General features: G+C 39.3%; 1 protein-coding gene across 3 annotated transcripts in view; it reads right to left on the bottom strand.

The window, feature by feature from the left end:
* Window positions 1–3,386: 3,386 nt before the first annotated feature.
* CDK13 (cyclin dependent kinase 13) overlaps window positions 3,387–24,403 on the bottom strand; it is a 47,338-nt gene continuing 26,321 nt past the window's right edge. For 2 of the 3 annotated variants that reach the window (XM_064169522.1, XM_064169523.1), the window contains exons 6-14: window positions 20,277–20,466; window positions 17,847–17,903; window positions 15,174–15,275; window positions 14,977–15,054; window positions 12,797–12,913; window positions 11,719–11,850; window positions 9,187–9,392; window positions 5,832–6,386; window positions 3,387–4,825 (exon numbers count right to left, since the gene is read on the bottom strand). In XM_064169522.1, coding sequence (XP_064025592.1) covers window positions 3,969–4,825; window positions 5,832–6,386; window positions 9,187–9,392; window positions 11,719–11,850; window positions 12,797–12,913; window positions 14,977–15,054; window positions 15,174–15,275; window positions 17,847–17,903; window positions 20,277–20,466 — 2,294 coding nt within the window. In that variant the 3' untranslated portion in view covers window positions 3,387–3,968. The remainder of the gene's footprint in view (window positions 4,826–5,831; window positions 6,387–9,186; window positions 9,393–11,718; window positions 11,851–12,796; window positions 12,914–14,976; window positions 15,055–15,173; window positions 15,276–17,846; window positions 17,904–20,276; window positions 20,467–24,403) is intronic. The other variant, XM_064169524.1, reaches the window with a different exon arrangement.

Genomic DNA, 24,403 nt, shown 5'->3' with positions numbered 1-24,403 from the left:
CAAAATTTCCCTGCATTAAAAACAGTGTAACAGAACAGACTGGAGAAATGTTGTATGTCAAACACTTGTGTGTTTTATTAACAAAAAGAAGAATGAAAGAAAGACAGCAGAGATTTTTTTTCTCCTGGAAACAGAATTCACGGTCTGAGATCTAGTTTGCCCGCAGACAAGAGGTATCCTATGTTACTTCAGTACTTCAGTTTTTACTGCACAATAATCTATTAAATGCACCCAACTGTAAACTTCACCAAAACTGAAACCGCCTCCTGCACCGACAAAAGGAGAAGAGCACTCAAAACCGCAGCACTTACAGTACAACACTTGGCACCTCTGCTCCCAGAAGGTGCCTTACGCTACCGTGGTACGGAGATCACGTGTCATGGAGACATAAGAAAATAGAGAAGTTTGGCATTGAAAAATTATTTTTCCAAGTACTTACATTAACATTTAAGGAAACATGTATTTTTTTACATCTCTTCCCTAACACTGCTCCTTCTGTTTGAGACAACACCTAAGGATCCGCAAGAAAAGCTGTTTCCTTTTCCTTTGGCTGATTTGAAGTATTATATTAGACTAAGCCTTTTGAGTCATGGTCATAGCAGTCCACTCGTGCTTGCTTTCTTCCTCTGGGCATGGCTAAAGACTAATGAATATAAATAATGAAGTACTTGCTACTTGACAGTTCATGACTACAGTATTCTGCTCTATTTAGAAATACAAACACACAACACTTACTTGGCGATGTAGTGTCCAGGTCTCTGTAGCACACTTTGGAATTGCAGCACAGAAATGGTAAACCCAAAGGAACGAGGGGGAGAAGTAACAAAAGCCAGTGCTCCACAGATAAGCCGTGTGGTTTTCAGAGCATCTACAACTGCATCAAAAACGCAAGAGCCACACGATGCCAAACGCCAAACTAGCACAGACTCGCTCTGACGAGTGGAGTTTGTTCAAAAGGGTAACATCCTGAACTGACCTAAGCACCTTCAGTCTCAAGAAATTCTCAAAGGTAACACACAGGTTCAGTACAAATTAATGTGGACCTGCAGTCCTGCCCAGACAACTCCAGGGCCTGGGGAGCATGGCCATAGAGAGAAAACTTCCTGCTACACACCCCAAAGGCTGCCCTGCAGAGGGAAAGGAAGCTGCATACCCTGTGGCCCATGCACAGCCTCTACCTGCCCAGAAGGAAGGGCTGTCAGCAAAAAGGCCAAGAAGATCCCCTTGGTTGCAGAGAAGGTATGTCCTCCTTCCCTCCAAATTACCCCAGTATTGTTGTTCCAGGCAAGGAATAATGTTCAGAGTCACAGGCTAGTAATCCCTAAAATGAATTTGGGGAGAAGTCGTTGTGCAGTTCACATCTGCCACTGCACACTAGAGTTTTGTTTCTAATTCACTTGGAAGTCACTGTCTGTTGCATCTCCTCCTCTCTCCTCACAGCCAGGACCACTGTGCTGTTTTGTTGGTGTTTTTTCATGGCTGAAGACCAAAATTCATTTTGGTGTAATGAAGCAACATGAGGGTACTGTCAGTCCATAATGACACTGCACTGCCATTCCCACCTGCTGAGGGGACTGGCTTCTCTGCATTAAATGGAACGAACTAAATGACTTGAAAATTTACTTGAAAGGGAAAGCAGGAGACACAACATCCTCCTTGCATCTTTGTACTGGAAATGAAATCATTTAGTCCTCAGATCTACCTTCCATTTGAACTTATCTGCCTTTTTTTTTTGACAGCTCTCATCTGCAGATACATTTGAAGTGCATCAGTAACATCAGACTGCAGATTTCCCATGAGAACAAGTGCCTCAAAGCATTAAACGTCTTTAGCTTGATTCTGAAAAGCAGCAATCTGTGTGTATCACTGTGGAATTGTTCTTTTAAGATCAGTAAACAAATAGCCTTAGCTGACACTGTCCTTATCTAAATGACACTAATTATTTCTGCCTTTAAAATTTGACTAGCATAAAAGTGCTATGGGGAGTGTGTGCTTACTCAAGGAGAACTACAGGATGCACTCTCAATCACACATGAAGCTTTTGTTTTCCAGGCTAATTTCAAGTCCTAAGTCATTCTGACCAGGCCACTTTTATTTCCAGATTGAAGCATATTCTGCTGTGTCTAGGAAAGGCAACTGCTAAACTTACAGGGATATCATAAGCAGCATGACTCACTCTCTTTCTCTCCATTTTTCATCTGCCAGATCTTCAAATGCTACGTAGTTAGCCAAGTGAGTTTCTCCATGCTCTATACGGTGGTAGTTAGCCACGTATGAACCAGGATTTTCAACTAAAACAAAACAAAACACCAACAAGTTTGGCTTCTGTTCTGAAAATCCAAAAAGTCACTGACAAGACTACATTTGTAATAGAGTAAGTAGAAATTTTACTTTTAAAAAAGTAATAATTAAACACTCAAGTTACATAAGGTACCGATTTGTCAACTGGATAATCAGTTGGAAAATTGTTTCCAATATGGGCTTTAAAACATTCTTTTACGTACATGCAAACTATAACCATACCTCCTCTCTGCAGGAGAGAGACCACTTGTTGTCAGAGGGAGAAAAAAAAAAAGGTATCCTGGAAGTTGTACTTTAAAAGGAGGAGCAGCTCTTGGTAAGAATTTTAACTACAATTGTTCAGAGAGACTCAATTCCACAATTAAAATGCTCTGTTGACTTGCAGATATAAAATCGATTAATTGGCACAATCACAAATTTACAAAGAATCAGAGCTAGTGGCAAACATTTTGCTGTTGCTTTAAATACTGCTCATTTTTTTCCTTTGGTACTTCTTGTAATGCAGGACTTGTGGTAAAAAGAAAACAGTGTCAGCTTTTCATACAAAGTAAGCTAATTACTGCTGTTGACGTGTAAGAGGGAAAAAACAAAAACCCTATGTCATCACTTGGTAAGGACATGTAAAGTACAGTTTATTTGGCAGAGGAACTAAAACACTTACTACAACCTCCAAGAGGGAGCTGAGACAAAACTACTCTCTTCATTCTTCTCCTCACTTCCAATGTTTCTCATGAAGTTCAATTTGGAATCTCTGATTTCACTGAGCTAGGATTAGGTCTCTAAATAACTGGCCCACCTGAAGTAAAGAGCACAAGGTTATGACCTATTTGAGTCGCCTATTATTAGCTGAATTTTCACATTAACTACCTAGGTTTAGGTATTATTTTCATCTCAATCTATGAAGTACTTCCAAATTTCTGCAGACCTTAAGCTTACATGTTAAGGCACTTACCATTCAAGTACAACAGTTTTTATATAAACAAGCCTGGGAGATGGAGAGAACATTTTACCAGAACATCCATTCTTTTTTTTTTTTTTGTTTTGTTTTGTTCTTGAAAGGAAAAAAAAATAACATTGACCAAATATTTATAAAATTTTGCATCAAGAGAAAGGTTGTGTTTTATTATCTGAAATGAGCACAAAGTACACCTTCCACAATAACACTGAAAGCAGTGCAAAGACTGACAGTGACCTTTGACTAAAGGTAGTTCTGTAAAAAGAAAAATACCAAATAAATCAGTGCCCTGCTTTGATTGTTGTAAAACTCTTTTTTCTTTTTTCTTTTTTTACATAAAAGTTGGTCCAAACTTACAAAAAAAAGCACAAATGTGCATAGTTCAGAAGATCTGAAAGAGTGCCATAAAAAGCTGATGTCCCTAAATTTAGCATCCACTTAAAACTGCCAAAATACAAAATAAAATTCAGAACTAGAGTTTGTGAACATGTACAATCGATTCACCTAGTTTTCAGACAGCATGAGTTTTAAGCATTTTTCATTTTTCCTACTGAATGCAAGACCCTTTTCCACATAAAAATAAAGCTGTTGAGTTAACGTTATTCAAGTCTGTTGAATTGCTGCTTTAAACTGCAGCTAGGAAACAAAACAAAACAACAACAAAAAAAAGTTTTTCCAGATAAAAATGATGTGCCTGAGGAAAAACAGATACTCAATATGGTAATCCTCTGCCTCGCCCTCTCACTGCAGATGTGCTAATGTGTCCCCTGTATCCTTGGGAATAGCCAGGTCCTTGGGCAGGAGAAGTCCAAGTCTGTCCATGCATGTGGCTGATGCCACTGGGATTCTCCTGTAAGTTACTTCCATAGCTGTAGTTGTGCATCTTTGCGGGCAAAGAGTGTGCACTCTCTGGCCCTGCGGAAGCGTCACCGCTGCTCCCCAGAACCGGGATTGGGCCGTGGCTGTACTCAAACCTATGGTCTTTATCTCCACTAAAGAGCATGGGGCCAGTGTTGAGGTAAATGTCTCCATAACCAGTTACTGAGCTGGGAAAGGATTCTGAAAAGGCCGACGGAGGAGGGGGAGCACCAGAGTGAGATGAAGCAGTACTGTAGTTATCCAAAGGTTGAATATCCGAGTTTCCAAGGAAGCTCCTCCTTTCTAATGCTCCTGATGATCCACTTCCTATTCCATCACTACTGCCATAGTGGGCAGATGAGAAGGAAGATGATCCAAAGTTATCCTTGTAGTCTGGGCCTGTTACATAGGAGTCTCTAGCCTGATAATCCACGCTTGTTTGTACTGGCTCCTCTGTTGTTGTCTGAGCTTGGTGCTGAGCAAGCAGCTGTAGAAGAGCTGCTTTCACTCCTGCGTGAGGATCTGCTCCTGAAGAGTTAGTTATAGGCAAATGCTGGTTCTCTGTCCGATAATCAAGGTCTTCATCAGTGAGAGGTGGAGGCTCTGGTGGCTCTGGGGGACGCTGGTCTGGAGGCAAGATCCGAGGGTGTTCTTGTTCAGGTGTTCGGTTTAGAAGTCTCATCTCAGACTGCCTAACCAAATCTTCTTGACCTAAGCAGGTAAAAAAGAAAAGCTTCAGAATAAAGCCAGTAACAAGTTATGACAGATAGGAAAGGAGTCTTCCCTAGAACAATGCAGTTACTTCAACTCCCATTAACTTGTTAGTTCTGTTTATTGGTAATTGGACAGATTATTTTGGAGGAAGCAACAGCTCATCTGCCTCAGGAAGGTGTGCAGATTTCTCCTCAAAGTAAGATCATCAGGCAAGAAAAACAGTGTAAGTTCTTTAAGGAAAAGCAAACAAAGACAGACCCCAATGCAAACCTCAAGCAATACAAACTCCAGAATATTCCAAGAGGAATAAGCAGAGATCTGCACATTGGCATAAAAGCACTGAGTGACAGATGGCATTCCATTGAGGAGCAGCAAAACTTAGGCTTAAGAACACAAAACACCGTCACCCATAAAAACCTCTAAAAACACCTCCAAACCCACTTCAGAGTATTTCTTTCAACACCTGCAAACATCAGAGAAGAATAGAAAAATCATGGTAATAAAACTGAAATAGGACCCCAAGAAGATCAACAAGGGAGCTGTAAACTTCAAGAAGGCTAAGGAAGATGCTGCCACACTCCAATGGAAACCTTCAACCTCATGTCTTAGCAACTCACAGGCAACTACTTACAGAATTTGTCACTAAGAAGTGACTCCAGTCAGCATTTAAAACAAAAATAAAATACCTTCTTCCCAAAACAGGCTTTAGTTAAAACACACAGTCCAACCTGGCAAATCCCATCTATGAATTTGTACAAAAGACTGCCTTTATCACAACCACTAAATCCCCAGAATAACTGGTGTAACTGTTTCATCATACCTCAGAGTGGGGATCACCTTTTGTTCTGCCTGCGTAGCACCTGCTACAGTGAGACACAAATTCTGTGATCCAGACATAAAAGGCAACCATCAATTTCCTCATCTCTCCCACACTCCTATGGGTAATATATTAACTCTGTATCCCTACAGTATGAGGTGTGGAGGCAAGAAAGCCCTTCAGTACCTGCAGGTGTATACAACGACTTGATCAGGTGCGGGTAGCTGGGTGCTGGAGATTCCACCTCGTCCCGGCTGACAGACGCAGGAGTGGTGGGCTCTGGAGGCTGCCTGAGTTGCAACGACATTTCATTTCCTGATCCGTTTTCCTTCTCCTCCAAGGCAAAATCTTTCTGTTTTGTTTGCTGAGCCTTTATTAACTGAGACAACAGAACAGCAAATGCACTCTGCACAGCTGCCTGGGCAGCATCAGTCTCAGCCTTAGGCTGACTCAGCTGAGCAGGTGGCACAGGAGGCTGTGTGACTGATGGCTGTTTTAGAGGCTCCTGTTCCGGCGGTGGTGGTGGCTGCTGCTGCTGCTGCTGTTCTGACTGTTTTTCACCTGCTGATAAAATTCCAGCAGGAAGATTTATTTTATTTAGTTGCTGCTGTGTCTCTGGGTTTACCTTAATATTCAACACTTGGGCAAACTGTGCCAAACTAACACTTGTCTTAGATTGTAGCAGGTTTAGCAGGATTGCCACTTCATTCTGGTTTAACTGCTGTCCAGTGGTTGTTTTTGCTAAAGACAAAAAAGGGTTTTTTAAGTATTATTTAGAATGGCAACATTTCAGAAACTCAAAATATGCATGGCTGACAAAACTGGAAAAACATGGGTTAGGACAACACAGAAATGGAATGCTTTTACAAATTAACTGCCTTTAGGGGAGTAGCTATAGGAAATGGAATAGCAAGATCCAACATGAAATGACTTCCAAGGGGTGCACACACACACTTGGACAGATGAGAAACATCAAGCTGGAGCTCAATTTTCCACAACACAACTAAGCTGAGGCTTAAGGCCACCTGCTTTAGGCAGCTGTAAGATTTCCAATCCCCACAAAATTTCCTATCTTTGACATATCACATCCCTCTATTAAAGAGTAGCCACCTGCAAAACACATTTCCAGTCATATTCTGGCCCATTCTAATTCAACATCTGTATTCTAACACCTGCTCAAGTGACCAGGGTCTAGGTGACCCAGAACCTAGCAATATAAATACCAGCAAGAGCTGAGATTGAAGGACAAAAAGTCCATTACTGAGTATCAGAAAAATGTAGGCTTGTGATGCTACAGAACTTCTTCAGTGACACTGAGTTAGCCACAAAGAAGGAATTATGGTGATGCAGAGGAGTATGAAAAAGGTTATCAAGGTAACTTCTTAGTGTCAAGCACCCACAGCAGTAGTTTATTTTGAAGGAAGGGAAGCAGCATGGACTTTGACATGCCCAAGGTGTAGACGATTTAGAGAAGAAAGGAGCTAAAAACTGAAACGTGTGTGTGACTGCTGGCAGAACCCTGTGGCTTTTTAACTCCGGCCAACATGAACATATCCTATCCTCTTTCTATCCCTTCCATTCTGCTAATTCAGTGACATATTAATTTCATAGCAGATTCAAAGCTATACTTAAAAAAACAGTCACACAAAAATATAAAATATTTGCCTTGCAAGACTAAGAGCAGCCCAGCTGCAAAGTGCTGCAAAAGCTACTTCCTTACTTGTGGATGTGCACCAGGATACAAATACTTGGAAGATACTTAGGCAGGATACAGGGACTTGAATGGCTTTGAGTATTTATATAAATACAAAAGCACCTTTTCTTTGGCAACACAGAAAAAAAGCCTCCTTTCTAATGCCTTGTACTGCTTGACTCAGCTTTCATGTTAACGTTTGATTTTGCCACGTCTGAGGATAGTATGCTCAACACTTGAACTTCTCTCAGATTCTCAATGACAATTCAGCAGGAAAATGCCAAACAGGGAAACTGATCCACCTATTCCACTCTAGCTGATTTCAAGTCCCTTCAAAGAGCAAACTGTGTTTTGGGAAATCTGCCACTTTCTATCGCAACAGAATTACTGGGATCTACAAAGCTCCTGCTAATTTATAATATGCCATAACTGGGGGTCTCATTCATGAATGCAAACATTAGTCATTGATCCAAGGTGTTTTTATCCTCTTCTTTTGGGGTGTTCAGAAACAAATGGCAACATTTTTGCTTCAAGCATGTATTTGTACATGGGAGTTCTTTGATGTGTCTTATCGATGATATTATCTGAAGTACACTATGGCTTCCAGAGATGTTTTGCTTAGTACAGAAAACACCTCTATGCTGCACTGCCTAAGCTCACTGAAAATGAAACTGTCTTCTACCTACTTATGAGCAAACAGCAATATATGTATGTCTGAATCATTCCTTCTCTACTGGTTTAGTTTATTCTGCATGGTTAGTATTAATGACTAATAAACAGTCTCTCATCAGCCTACCTGTTTATAAATCCACAATGAGAGTAATTAGTGTCCTTTGGACTCTAAATTTCCATACAGTTCTCATTTGTCATGGAAAAAGAATTTAAGAGCTACAGAAAGTCATGCTTGAAAGTGCTGCCAGAAGTTTTAGCCTCAACGTATGGAATGGCAGAGGATGAACAGGAGCAAGAGGCAATAAATTGTAATGAATTATTATCAAAATAACTAGTTTCTGTATCTTTGCACACAGTATTTGGGACTCTGCTCTTTTGTTAAATAGTTGACTCTAGGTAGTCAGTATTAAAAATTCAAGGCCTGTGACTGCATTTGCTGTTTATCTTCAGAGGAACTCCTACATAAGCACCATAGGATTTGTGGTTACCCAGGGCAAAAATGTTCTAAATTACACTTATCAGGCATCTGTGAGATACTGTTACTTTGTATATTTCTACACATCATGAGGGAACTGTCTCTCAACTGCCGAACTGAATGGTGTCTGCAAAGGGAGTAATCTCTTTTCTCTTTATATTACATCTACTAAATTAGTCTCTAAGCAAAATACTTTGGTTAAGTTTCAGACTTAACGGCTATGCAACCTACAGAGGTAGCTACTTGTTGTTTTATCAGGTTTTAAGGCTGGTTCTTTTTGGTGTTCTTGTTTTCACAGCTTAGCAATCTGTTTCATCTGAAATTCCCATTGTTCTAGAATCTGCCTTCTGATCAATTTATCAATACCAGTAAAGCTGTTCTGATCTATGGTGAGTGCAAGGAACTTAGTGCAGCAGCTGTCTTCTGGAATTACAGAAGAATTACAGATGAAGAAGAGATAAAATCTCCTCAAAATACAGAGCAAGGCAGTTGCTCTGACCAGACTGGAAAACTATGTAAAACTTAAAAAGGACCACAGTTTTCAAAAGCAAAGGTAAATCTTTTGTAACAAAGATTTAACTTACAATACTGTTCCTCCCTCAAGAATCCAGGAGACGTCAGACGTCTGAAAATAACACCTAAAACTTCTAGAGGTGCAATCCAAGTAGAAGTTAATTGTAAGAACTGAAAATATTACTGACCAAGTGCTACACTAGAGTTGCCCTGAGTTTTGAGTTGGGAAGAAGTTTGCATGCCTTGTGGGGTGTTGGTTCTGCTCTCATCCACGCTTAGAGACAGATCCTTCCTAGGGACTTTAGCTGCTGTTGAGTCATCAGTCATGCCCATCTGCTTCTGTCTTCTGCGTTTCTTGCTCCACAGCTCATGGCAATCCTGCCACAAAGGAAGGCTGCAAAGAATGGTTAGAGATAAATCAGTTTTATCCTAGACTTTTTTTTTAACCTTTTTTTAAAAATATTTTTTAAAGCCATGTTGGTAAAATAAATACTCAAATTATACTTAATGTAACTTTTGAAAGGTGAATGTGCTGGAACTCAGAAATACATCAGAAACACACAAATCTCAGATCTGCTTTTTCTGGCTGAAATCTTCTCACTGACTGCCAATTTGAGAGGCACAGGTCCCTGCGTCAGAAAAGGGGAACATGCATCTTAAAATGAGAATCAGTTCTTGCATTCATACTCGAAAAAAGCCTAATTATTTGTGTAATTCAAGAGTTGAAAGTAAGTGCTGCACACTTGCTATAAACCAGAAGTTGCAGAGTTAACAGAATTATTAATATGAAAGTGGGTTTGTTTTTTTGTGGTGATTTTTTTTTCCCCTAGGGAAAAGGGGAAAAAAGTTGGTCACCCCACAGGTGACAAACTCCTTTTGTCCACTTGTGATAGTACTGTTGCCCCCCAAGTTCAAATACCTGCTCCTCAGTAGCAGACATGGCTTTCTAGTATTTTGAGTTGTACAATCAAGAAAAGAGGAGGGGGGGAAAGAAAGTTGAAGGAATAAACAGCACTCGACACTAGCACAGTTAGGATACTGGGAAGAACAAGACAGATAAAAGCAGAGACAAGAATCTCCTAAGGAAGATAGCTGCCTCTAGTGCTGTGCTTCTATTACTCTCCCTTGCAGGCATCCCATTTCTGATTACCTGAGGAACCCAATCCATAGGTAATTGAAATACTGAGAGAGGCAGTTAAAGTTGTGCCTTCTGTTTTCCTATTTGTAGCCAAGTAGTCACCCAGAAACATGGGAAAAATCACATGACAGATGACAAGAGTCACTGGAACAGTGACTGTGACAACTGCTTGCCTTCATTCTCTCCCTTTGTACAGCAGGGCAAAGACCTGCCATGTATTTATAGTCAAAACCAACTGGAAGCAAGCAAGAACTCATTGTGAGAAGTATCCTACAGTCCTTGCAGTCAGCACAGTCACTTGGTTCGAATGAACATTTTTTTTCTTTCCAAAGCAGAAATCTTATCTTCCAAGACAACAGTCAACACTTTCCTGTCAGAAGCAAGTGTAATTCCTCCTAATTTTTAAAAGGACACCAAGGACTAGCTCATTTGGAATTTCCATTTAGCACCTTCTAGAATGGCTGTACTACCAATTCCCTAAAAAAACTAAACCAAAACAAAACTCCAAAACAACGACACAGTCAAACAAAAACCACTACAAACCAAAACAAGCAAACAGCAACAAAAAAAAACAAAGAAAAATAACCATCAAATCCACCATACCAAATTCCTTCCCACTCACTCACTTTAAAATACATCTAAGCAACATGCTGTAAAAGTGGTTCTGAGATTTTAGTGAATAGCCTAAGACTGCTGATATTCAGACAATGATATGTATAGTCATATTCAGGCAATGAAATACCTTAACCTCAGGTATCAGGTGCATTAAGAGCATCCATGTGTATGTAACAGGTAAAGACTTGCAATGAAGTTCTTAGATAAATTTCACAAACATTTTTCTCAGCTGGTAGCTAAAGAGAAGTCAGCCTTGAAGGTATAAATTACTCAAACAATATTAAACAGTCTATGTTCTGGCAGTAATCTTGAGGGAAGAATAAAACCTGTATATTCTGTAATACTTTTTTTCCTTAGGGCCTGTTACAGTGATTTGTACTGATTAAAATGACAATTAAGTCACTGCAAAAGCCCACTGGACATTACAACAAATTTCCTTTCAGAAAAACCAATAGGAAAAGCTGTGCACAAAATATTTCACTTCTCTCTGTAAAACCAAGCATCTCAACTGGCACAGAAAATGATTTATGGTATTTGATTTCAACTCTCAGGTACCTTTGCAGAATTCTATACCCAGTGTCCTTCTATCACCAAAGAAGGCAATTCAGATTCATGGAGGATCTCAAAACCCTTGGAAAAAGTAGACACTGATAAACAAATAAAAGGGAAATGATGTTTTTTTCCAGCATTAAAAACATTTACCTGATTTCTTTTGCTTGTTTTTAAAGGTACTAATTCAATAACAATTTCTAGGGACAATAAACAGAACAGTTTGCAGATCCTCACAACACTATCATGGTGCCAGTCACTCAGCTGTACAACCAGCTTAGTGCAGAATCACCGTTAAATGTATCAATGTTTTTGTTCTTCCACTACCTTCTTTAACCAAAACACAGTGAGCTTAATGAAGTCAGTGCCTGTTCACATTCTGAAGAGGCAAGGATTGTTACCAAAGGAAATAACTTACTCTGGAGGTGGCATTTTAGATGGTTCCACATCTCGCAGGAACTCACACTGAAGCGCTTGCTCAGCTGTGCAGCGCTTGCTGGGATCCAGAGCAAGCATGTAGTCAAATAAATCTAATGCAGCTGGTGGGATGCTACATGAGAGCAAACAGGAGAAAAGCATCACATTTTTATTTTGAAGCACACATTTCTGTGCAAAATTTTAATAAACATCCCCTTTCCAAAAATAACTGTTCATTAAATCCTCAGATCAATTACAGCCTAAGAAAAGCCACCCACAAGTAGAGCTTTCTGGTAAAGAGGCAAAGATGAAGGTCACCTTTTATTGCCTGTGCAAGCATATAACCCAGGCTCGCTTTGCTTTGTGTTCCTTGAAACATTGTCCTTACAAAAAAAGCCAGCCCACCTTTTAAAGGTCAAGCCTAGTTAGTTTCTTTACACTTAGCACTCCGGGAGTTATACTTTTGATTAGTCCACGGACAGTAATTCTATTGCTTTCAAGACCTAAGTCTCCGAAGTACAAACAGGATAATACATTTCTCCTCAAACCCAGAGAAACTGAAGGAAGGGAACAAACCCTTTAAAACAAGCTTACAGCTGGTTTTCATAACTTTCACGTGTGATATTCCCACAAAATTAGTCCAATGGTAGTACTTTAGAATTCTTGTATGGTTCAGATAACTCCTCTGTGCGGAATGAATTTATGACCCAAAGGACTGTAATGCTAACCAGACGACGTATTTAGCTGTAGCCAGTTGTCCTAATAGAAAACAATTAAGTACTCTGAGCTGGTTTTTGTACAGGGACAAGGAGCAGGTGTACCAATCATGGAAAACAAATGTTTCCTTAAGCAAAAGCTGACAGGCAGCTGAGATTTTAGAGCTTTCTTCCCTCTTCTTGAAGCTCTTATTAGTGAAGGGTTAATACAAGCTCTGTGGGTATCATGGGAAGGACAAGAAACTAAAGCCGTTCTTCTTTACATTTTATCTATGTTCATTCTCCAGAAAATAGTGAAGCTCACAAAGTCTCCAGGAAAATGTAATGCTACTACAGTTGACTAAACCAATTCTTCATCCTTACAAAGCAAACTCTTCTCTCAGTTTTCGACGATATTGCTTCTTTGGTTTCATTGTGTTGAAATAAGCTAATTTGATAACATCAGGCCACACTGCTGGACAAGGACTCCCACAAATTCGGCTGCACCAAAAAGAAAGGAAAAAAAACAGGTATGAGATCCAAACCCACAAGAGAGCACAGCTGTCATTTTATTGTGGCATGTTTATTCAAGACAAAAATAATTTCCAGCTTTTACATTCAGGTTCCTTCAGCCAAAGTTACTTTGCTGTCCAATACCCAATACCATTAAATCACAGTGAACTGTCTATGAAAGGTAACCGCCTTGCACTAAGTGCACTGTTCCTGCCTCTCCCCACCCCGGACAATACTCCAGGTTTTTGACTTAGAAGAACTGGCCAGGCCAGGTTTAGAGTGCTAGGTAACTTTAATGTCCTTAGCTCCCAGTGCCAGTGAAGGAACATTTGTCAGAAAATGGTTGAAAAAGGACTTTTCACTGAGAATTTAGTTAACACTTGAACACATAGAGGTAAGAGAAATCTCAGTAAGGCCTAAAGGTAGAAGCAAGAGTTGATCTCCTGTTTATTATTCACTTCATCTACAAGTTTTATGTCTCGAGCCTCATCTACCTCCACAAATGGAGTTGCTCATAATCTTATTCCTCCTCTGTCCTCACCCATTTTGTCTGAGGATGACTAAACACAACTTGACCAACACCACACTTCTGAGTAGAAGAACTGAAGAGACATTTTATCATACATGCAGAGTTTTGAACTCTGATGGAGGCAGTTACACAAAGACATTATTGCAAAGATTGCCCTAGCTCACCAGTCCTATTTATTAGATTTAAATGGTTAGTCTAAGAGGCATAATGATCTATTAATTAAGTCCTACATGCTATGGAGACCAATCTGATTTTAAGCTGGACCAGGTATGTAACTTTCAGGAGGGAAAAGAAAAATGACATACCCATCTTTTCCTAGTAGAATTTACTTCAACTCTATCTTTGAACATAAAAGTTGGAATATAAGTATGGAACTGTTGAATGTAACAAGACAGTGGTAGGGACATTGGTAAGATTAATACATTACATTTCAACAGTCAAAAAGGCACAGCAGTAGTGGAGAGGAAAAATGAGCTACAAAGAAGAGCTTTCATCAGGAGATGGAAATAGCAAAATTTTAGTTTGCTGTACCAGAGGTACAAGGCAATGAGGAAAAAAACCTCTGTTTTTAAGTGACTGCACTGTGATGTAATTCAATGCCACCTAGTGCTCAAAAGCAAAAACTTCCCATCTCACTAGTTCTTAACACTGAGAATGACCACCCATCTGCTTCACACCTTCTAAAAGCTTTGTTTTTCCACGTCAGCTAATAACACATTACCCAGAAACCTGCTACTCTTGAGCTTGAAAACTGTATTGATATCTATTTAATTTTTAAAGTAATGTTGACTGTGCAGGTTCTGTAAGTTCTGTAGGACTCACCCTCTTTTCTCCTTGTTTCTAGGAAGAGGACATTTTCTCATTTATAAGGTCAATTAACAGTATCAGAATCAAGAGCAATTTTTGCTTTCTGAATAAAGGAGGGGAAAAAAAACCAAACCAACAGATGCTCTGCTTCCACAGAGTTATATACACAGCATTCTGTGATTTATTGGGATCAAGGAAAGAAACAGAATTCTTACTTCCATAAAGTGTCTGGCAGTTTGTAAGGGGACAGAAATATTCCCACAAAAATAATAAAGCCCAGGTGCGTATTTGGAAGGCTTGAAATAAGAACTCAAGCTCAAGTAGTATGCCAAGGAACTCACTCCTCCCAAATCCCACTTGTCCTTATTATTGCTCATGGTTTTAGTTTAATTTGTTGTTAGGAATTTGCAACATCACCTTAAAAAATAATGGGTACTTTGACTAATCTCTTTCTACAAGTTCAATAACAGGCAACTCCAGCTGCTCTACAAAAAAAGTCCCTCTTAATTTTGACCTTGGAATATTAATTTTAAAAAAATGTTCTGCACATCTGAGCAGTTATTTGCTTTACATGCCCCTCAAAAACTCCAACCTTTCACTCAGGACAGTAACTGAGTACTTGGAAATGCTTGCAGTGCATCATCTCCAATTTTAACACTAATAAAAGAAACCTGATGCTGTAGTACCACAGAGCAGGTGCCTCAATACAAGTTACCTTATAAGTTCCAGTTGAGCAAGTTCTTGATTTGCTTGAAATATTGGCTTTTTGGTAAAGAGTTCACCCAGGATGCAGCTGGAAAAGAGTTTTGCAGAGTTCTATCATTACAGCATCCAATATAAACGGACAGAAACATTTAAGATTTATTCCTGGCTTGTTTTTATGCTTGCTGCTCTTCTGTCCCAAACTCTTACCCACAGCTCCAGACATCGATAGCTGGCGTGTATCTCTCTTCTCCAAGCAGAAGTTCAGGAGGCCGATACCATAACGTGATAACTTTGTTGGTATATGGTCGGCTGTTGGGGGGAGCAAAAAGAGAGTACTGTCATTTTACTATGATCTCATTTCTGTATAAGTGATACTTTGAGGACTTGACTTCTGTGGTGCTCTGGAAGAACAGCACAGTTTTCTGTTCCTTTTCTTCCTAATTTTGGTTCTACAAAGCTGCCAACTGCACAAAAGCAGAGCTGTCTGACCAGGGCTATCAAAGGACAGATTGAAGATATGAGTAACAACCACACAGCCATCTTGGTGCTGTGTGAATCCTGTATTGCAGGATATCATTTGGATGGCAGTAATTAATGTCCACTACATTAGCATATTGAATATAGGACCTCTATAAGCATTCCAAAAGAGGAAAAAAGTCATTATCTCCTCTGTAGCTAGGAGCAAAAGACACAAAGAGCTCTTCTTGAACTACATGCTTCAACAATTTTGATTCCAAAACCTGGAACATTCCAATATCTTGCTATATTTCACAACATCTTTAATTCCTTACAGCTCTAACCAGAAGTTTTGGTCACTGGTAATAATCTTTACTACCCTCACACTAAGGCAAGTATTACCTTAGTTTTTTTGGTGAGTCAACTGTTCAAAACAGAAGGCAGAAAACAGATGTTAGGTTACTTCAATGAGGGTGTCTTAAAAGGGATCCCATAATTCACTCAGTTTTAATAATTTGTTCTTACCAACACTAGGCAACTCCAAATAGAAAGCTGAGTAACATTAAGTGTGGAGTTTGAACAACTGTAGCATAAAGTCTAACCAGCTCTGATGACACACTCACTTCTGCAAAATCACCAGAGTGTTTTTTTTTTCATTATGAAATTCCCCAATTCCTTTTTAAAACGCAGTATGGTTTGGGCCCAATCCCATCATTTATCATAGTTATCTCTGAAGTAAGCATTCCTCTATGAAATGTTTACACAGTATGGAATTTCTCTACAGATACATCACTCATATATATTAGTAAATGGCATTTTTTATTTGAACAGATGTTTTCTTACACAATTTGTCATATCTCCTATTCCAAACGTACTAAATTCACCAGAGCAACATTTAAAAGAGAACAACTACAACAATGGATGGGAACTTGCTTTAAGTTCAAGTTTTATTTCCTTCCCATTGTGCTCTCACTAAATTCTATACCCTTTTCTTAATTCTAAAGAAGTAAACCAAACATCAAATACAGGAGTTTAAAGCAGCAGCTCTTACACACTTGTTGGCATACATTAATTACATCTGTTACCACAGGTCAGGAGTTACTCAGAGGACAATGAATGACAAAAGAACTCTCAAAAATTTACTAATGAGATTCTAATTATCCTCCCAACTTCAACAGGCAAATCTATTAGCTAGCCTAATAACATTTTACTCTCAGTTTCACTGAAGTATAATGGCATAATAATGTTGGTGTTTGATGTAGAGTAAAATCTGTTATTTGCACTATAAAGGCATTGAACTTTCAATCTCCAATTCTTAATGAACAGTTAGTTTTACAAGCAAAACTTCAATAATTTAAAAACAGACACGAAAAAAAAATCATGGTAAACAAGTGGGGGGAAAAAAGCCAGTCTGGTGACTGGAGACAGTGGGATGGCATCAACCTCTTTTGTTACAAGTACATCCAAACCAAAAATGAGTTACTCAGCAGCTGCTTAAGATTATCTTACCCTGCCACTACACTCAACAGTTTTTGTAACTGTATTTAAGCATACGTGTCTTAAAAAACAACTCTGAAGACAGTGAAACTAATGCTATCAGGTTCAAAACAAGCTCAGAGCTCTCACAAAGCCAACATTATGAATGTTATTTCCTGCAGTAGGCCTGCAGAAATCAAATCAAAGCTTAGGTAGCCAATATTCTCTGTATCCAACCACCTGATGTACATACTGGTGTAATGAACATTCAAGCCTGAACTTTTAAAGTCCAGTTCCACATGACAAATGCATGACAATGTAAATACTGAAGCTCTTATTCATAAAAGCTGTGCACCTGTTTCCTGGAATATGTGCATAATGAAGCCAAGAACAACAGAAGCACAAGTCACAAGAAGTTTCAGAATAAGCTTTTATTTAAACTTATATCTCTGTTTCCAGCAAATTCAACAGCACTGACTGCCTAAAGAATACAATGAACCTTTTCAAATGTAAGCTTAAATCTTACACAAAAGCAAAAGCTTATTGTAAAGGAACTGCATACTCATTTGTGTCAGCCAAAATATGTGCTTTCCCTACATAAGCTTCTCCTACAGAAATAACATACTTTGGGTTTACAGGACCAGAAAGGAATAGTAAAAGTATTGATGCCACCTACTTAAGGCTGAAACTCTTTATTTCCAATCAATGTACAGCCACCCTCTACAGTTCCAGAACACCTGGAAAAGCAATACACTTACATACAGAGAGGTTTGTGTTTCTACACAGGCTAAGATGTGCTTCTTTCCATATCCTAAGCAATTACTTGTATTACAGGACAGTAACATCTCCTCTAAACAAAACAGTCTTCTTTTCTGGTCTTCATAATACTGAAGTTATGCAAAAAGATTTAAATTCTGAATGTTTTTTCACAGTATAATTGTATCTTACCTTTCTTCAGAGTTGTAGAGTCGAGCAAGCCCAAAATCTGCAAGCTTTATCTGCCCTCTGGTGGAAAAAGCAAAGAATTATTTAGTGCTTAATACTGTCAAAGAGTTTCTCCCCAAAAAACAGGTGAAGCTGATGATTTTGACAGCTGCAACCAATCTTCATCTCACATTAAAGAGAAGGCAATGGCTTACAATTCAAGTATCTCTTCAGTAAACAAATACACAACCTTACTGAATTGCAAAGACAAGTAAGCAAAATCAGGTATGCTCATCAAATGGCATTTACAGCATCAGATGTTAGTCAAAATTTAGGTGTATGTATGTGAAGCATTCAAATCAGTAACTGCGGGAAAAAAACCAGAGAGATGCTATTTTCTCATGCCTTACTGCTAGCATCAGCATTTGTACAACAAACAACTTCCTGTTCTCTTGTAAAGTTTAAATACGATCAGATAAGGGCTTCTATTTTTGGCAGCAGCCAACTTGACTAACGGCACAACCTCTAACCCTGTCTTGAGTCTTCCCATGTACGAGGGGAAGAGCAGAAGATACAGAGCTCTTTCCTGGCAGTTTGCACAGCTAAAAGGCACTGCTCAGTAACCAGAAGTCCCTAGCACCTGTAAAGTCTGGATGCCTTAAAGAGAAATCTTCTCTGAACACAAAAAATCCATGTTGGATTGTTATGTGGGGAGGCTGTTTTTCTGCAATTGTGAGCTTTTAAAACTGTCACTTTCAAAAAGTGCAAATGTAATTTTCAAATAAATTAATTGTATCAGAGCAAACTTACTGATATGTGTAAAAATGACCATTTGTGGTAAAAAAAAAAATACAAGTTACAGTTTCCATTATATTTTTCTCCTCAAATATTGTTATAACACTTGGAGAACCCCCATAAAGAAAGACATATTTCCCTCAAATTCACATGCTTATTCCTCAGAGAGCTTATTTATGAAAAATCAGTGAACTTCTGAACAAACATTTAAGTGGCATCTCTAAAAGATACAAACAAATCCATGTGTTTGGCTTCAGGCTGTAACTGCTAGTGGGATTTCAGAAACGCTTAAAATTATTAAGATCAATGATGGACTTTTTTTTATCCCAGTGCAAATAGCTCAAAAAATGTCCCAGTGAAAAAAAAAATCCAATTCCAGACTGAAGAGAGCATAGCACAACAGAAAGCTCCAGCTCTACCACAATGTACTCTGTTCCACCGGTAGGTTACACCTCAGCTTCTGAGTTCCCAAAGGTGGACAGAGACAGCAGCACCACTGAAGATTAGCACGTCAGCAGGATTAGGCATGTGGGCACAGTAAGTGATGTAGTGGCACATGTCTATTTGTTCAAGAATCTGTGTAATAACCTGGCAAGACTGCAGTGGCATCCAGAGCTGAAAACAGTCTAATGTGAATTCATAAGAAAACAAGGAGGAAGAAATTGAAAATCCAGTTTGGAGAAAGATGGGACAAAACTAGGGCCCTATGAAAAGAGACTCTTGATCCATTTTCGTTCAATATTTAATCTCTAATTGTATTAGAAGATTTTTTTAAGACAACGTGTGAACCTGATAAATCTGGAGCTCATTTTCCTCCTACTTAAACACCACTCACAATGATTGTGTTGAAGATGCTAAAATAGGCACATTCCTGTCTATTCCCTTTAGCAGGGGTTAATGATCCTGACATGGGGCTCATCTTTCTGAAATCTCCAGAAAGAAAAACTTCCTGTGACAACAAATCCCCAAACCTGACTACTTGCTCTGTAAAGATACTCTTTTTCTGTGGCTATAAACCTCACTCTTACAGTTTCTCCCTGGTTTTAGTACTGCTGAATTTGATGAACATTAGTTCTGTATGGAAGCCATCTGCTATCTTCACACAGCTCTTTATCTGCTACTGTTGCACGCTGACCAAAAGCACACTTACTAATTTGATTTGTAACTGAAGAGATTAAAGAGGTAAGAAACAAATTCTTCTCCCCATTTCATGATGACTGTAACATGTTTGAACATGCCTGATGAAATATTCTTCCAAAACATTGTCCTGTCCAAACAAGACGAGGATCAGGATGACATCACAAAGAACCAGCCTAGCCACACTTCATCTTGAAATGAAATGCCAAAATGAATACACATCAAACACTTCTGGCCTAAAATTCTCTTTTAATATATTGGTATTCACAATAAATTTCCCCCATACTTTTAGCTCAAAGGCTCATGTTTCAATCCTCCTGATTTGACAAAGATAAGTTTAACAAATAATTGTAGGATCCAGTATTAAGCAGTAAGATTTCCAGATTAATATCTTACAATTGATTTGAAAGAAATTAGGCAATCTATTAAAAAGTTCTACTAATGACTTTAAGCAAGTGAGCTGTGAAAATTAAAAGATGTTAGCATATGAGGGGGTTTACATACTTTAAGTAATATCCATACCTATTATTTAGTAGAATATTTGAACATTTGATATCTCTGTGCAAAAAGTTCTTCTTATGGCAATAGGCCAAGCCTTCCATCAGCTGTCTCATGAAAGACTTAATATGATTTTCATTAAAATGAACTAAACCAGATTCCAGCAGTCCCATCAAGTCATGGTCCATATATTCAAATACCAGGTAAAATGCACCTAGGAAAATAAAGTGAAAGGAAAGGAGAAAGAGAGAGGGGGGGGAAAAGTGATTTAACAGCAGTCTAAAGCATTGCTGCTTCCTACTTTCATCAATTAGAAATACTTTTCACACAATTGTTTACATTTTCTGCAATATTATGAGCTAGATCTCAAGTCCAATAACAGCAATGAAATACAGTGCAGTAAAATGTTTGTGTAGCATTGTTTTTCCATGTAAACAAATGTTTGTTCAAGCAAATATAATGCTACCACATGGCACTTCAAGTTTATACTCCATATTGCCACACACACATTAAGCATAACAGTTTTATCTCAGATTAGCTTGTGTAATTCCACAAATCAAGCTATCACAGTGTCTTAGTAGGGCATAAATCCTGCCAGGACAGTTTAACCCTTGCTCTCCTCCTCCTGCTGTGTGTCAAGAAGTTGAGTAGATGAGCAAACAATAAGGGTTTGGCCCCAGCAAAGCCTTGAGGGCTAGGGGCTTAGCACTATGTGTCAGGTGTCTTGTGCTGCCCCTCAACGTGCCTGCACGGCCACACAAGGCACAAAGCTTTGAATTCACTGGCCAGAACAATGATTCTAGGGCCTACTGGTCAGTTTAATTTTTAAAATGATGTATTTAATGGGAGATGATTTAGAAACTGCCTTTCTGCACTGAGCCCTTTTGTACTGACCCTCCATCAGGAGGAGCACCTCATTCGCTTGTTAACTAGGAATCATAGTGGCCACGTGTTTGCAGCTTGCCCTAGCTCAGGAGCAGCATCTCAGTTCTCTTCTCCTTCTTTCTGCCTGGAATATTTTGTATTTTATCTCGGGATCATTATCACAAGTTTTGGAAGTGCCTTTGTACAGGAACTGTACTCAGGGACCAAAGCATCACGAGTATATATGCTGGAGTTAGCGTTAAGGGCTCCATAAGCATAGTTAGAATTTTCCTGGGTTTGCATTCCTATTTTTTCCCGAGTTCTGATTGTTCAAACTGTTGAATTCCATGCTCATAAATACCCTTGGTGCAATTACTTCCTGTCAACCAAAAATACAAAGAATCTCAGGGAATTTGCTATTATTAATAATGAAATTAATATTCATACAGAAAATAATTGTCATAATTCATAACGGGTTATTAATTTCCACCACACACAGTCAAAGCTCTTTGCTATACAAGTATTCTCAAACAGGAAACATGCTGAGTGCTTTAGAAGCATTATTAACCCATCTCCAGCACAAACACTCCCAGTACCATCTATTTTTCAGTACTTAGTTTTTCCCCTTCCTAACTCTGGGGCAGTAGTAGTTACTGCGTAGTTCCTGCAGACCACTGGTAGCAATGCAGAAGCCATATTCATGGGTTTGTCTACCTCCCACTTCCAGATGCTTCCCCCAAAGAGATTTCTAAGCTAGCACTGTAAATTACAAATAGCTTCAGCCCAACAGGAGCTCATTAAGGGTTCTAGTTCCTAAAGAAGATTCAGTTCAGAAACTACTCTCTTAGAGCAATCATGAGAAGTCAGCTTGCCAGAATGTACACACACGCATGGCCAAGTTCTAAAGAATCAACTTGGTTTCTTGCATAATAGCTGAAAAGGGAGGGAGAAGTGCCAAATCCATCTGCTCTTTAACCAACAACACACAAAAAAAGATTATTCATAGAGTTAAACTTGTAACAGATCTGTCTAGCAGCTAAAGCACAGGCCATTGCATAAGACACTCAGAGTTAATTGTTTTTTTTCACTTATCTCCTATTGTCTTGCTCTATATTATACAGAAGAGCAAAATACTGCTCATAAGAATAACCCTTCTGATGATGTGTTCAGAGGAGGTGGAGCAGAAGGTAAATTAAGCAGGTACAATTTCATTCCATCACTTCAAAAGGGAAGAAGTATCAAAATCCACAAAGAACCCAAAGTCTGCTGTGTTCCTGTTTCAGTAACTGAGTTCACCAAAGCAGCTCACCAGCTCAGCATGGTAAAAGTAAAGAGGTTCCTAATCTTGGTCTTTCAAAACAAGATAGCTAGCAACCTGGTGTTAGGTCTGCCTTACTGGCAACTACTGAAGTATGAATCACAACACATTTTAAAATGCCTTGAAATAAAACACCTGACATTAACACTGCAGTGGCAGAGTAATCTAGATATGCCCTTCAGAGGATGTCAACTCAACAAAATTGAGTATCAGGGATCTTGGTACCTTCTTGCTCTGCAACACAAAGGCAAGTTAACCCTGTCATGGCAGCAGGCAACACTATGTGTACATGACCAAGAGAAAGGCTGGGAAGGGTCAGTAGGATTGAAGACATGTTTAGTGCAAACAGCTGAACACAGTCATCTTGTTTATATGCAAGGTAGACTCCATGCTTTGAGTAATGTCGCACTCTGCCACTAGCTCCCCAGCTTTTCCACTACTATTTATAACCAGCAATCACAATTTAGCACCCTCATGCCTAAGAGGAAAGCTGACGAGGGAGACAATTTATAAACCAGAGTAGTACCTGTGAGATGATAACTGCTTATTTGTATTACTTGCAACTTTCATTAAAAAACATACTCTAGAATGGTGTTAGTGCAAGATCAAATGCATGGGTCTATTTCACTTCTGCATTGCTACCTACTGACTACTTACACATTATACAAAACTAAAATTTGTCCTAAAAACTGTCAAAGTTGAATATTCTTGGCTGGTTATGAGGAATTATTAAAATTAGTCTACCACCCTTGGAAATCTAACCATTAGAACCTGATTTTCAGCATTACTTGAACTGTATTTAGAGCAATTGTATCTGCAAAAAAGGCTATCATGCAAAACTGAAGTGAAACTTCCGTTAGTTGATTCCTCAAACTGAGAGAGACCTACAGATCTTTTCTGACAGATATCTACTGCCTTGGTCAAAGCAACAGCTACGTTATTCCATTTGATCATTTCAGAGTTCATGGCCTTTCACCAGATTGGGGGATTTGATCTTTCATAAGAAGGAAAGAAGCTACAGATATTCAAGAAGAAAACAGTCACGGAAGACGTCACAAGTGAATCACACAGAGGCAGTCTGTTTACAACAGCATAGTCTGAGCTTCAGTTTACATCCTTCGATCAAAACAAAGACCATGCAAATGTGCATCCTCAGAAAGGAAAATATAACAAATAAAGGTGTTTTCCTTTATAAGACCAAGGTGTTCCATAACTTGGAGATTACATTTTAAAATTGCCCTTTGTTTCATGTTAGTTTTGCCCAATATCCACATTTCTGGAAGCAGCAGACCTAAAGCTCTGTTACAATAACAAACACGCAATTCAGATGAACCCAGAATTATTCTTTGACTTGAACGGCACTCTTCACGCTGCTGTTGTGTTAAAGACCTGCACTTCCCAATAAGTACTTGTGAGGTGAGAAGCAGCCTGTAGTTTGCTTCCACATGATGCCACAAAGCATGAATTGGGGGGGGAGGAGGGGAGTTTCCTTTGCCAATAGCACGCCACTCCATTCCTTCATGTACTGAGATAGTAAGATTCCTTCATGTCACTGCATGTCAACAGAGCTGCAGCCATTCCAGTTGCAGAGCAGGAATCTGCTTCTGAATATAGGTTAAAAGATAGCAGCTGAATCTGCCAGGGAGTGACAACAGTAAATGAAAGAGACTCTACAACTACCTGAAGGGACATTATGGAAAGGCTGGTGCTGGTCTCTGCTCACCAGTAATTTGAGACAGAACGAGGGGGAATGGCCTCAAACTGTGGCTGGGTAGGTTTAGATTGGACCGTGCCGGGTGCTGCACTTTGGCCACAACAACCCCATGCAGAGATACAGGCTGGGGTCGGAGTGGCTGGAGAGCAGCCAAACAGAGAGGGGTCTAGGGGTGCTGATTGATACCCGCCTGAACATGAGCCAGCAGTGTGCCCAGGTGGCCAAGAGAGCCAGTGGCATCCTGGTCTGCATCAG

Source organism: Pogoniulus pusillus, chromosome 32 (assembly GCF_015220805.1).
Source record: "Pogoniulus pusillus isolate bPogPus1 chromosome 32, bPogPus1.pri, whole genome shotgun sequence".
NCBI lineage: Eukaryota > Metazoa > Chordata > Aves > Piciformes > Lybiidae > Pogoniulus > Pogoniulus pusillus.
Note: the sequence above shows the minus strand (reverse complement) of the source record. Positions and strands in the feature narration are given on the sequence as shown.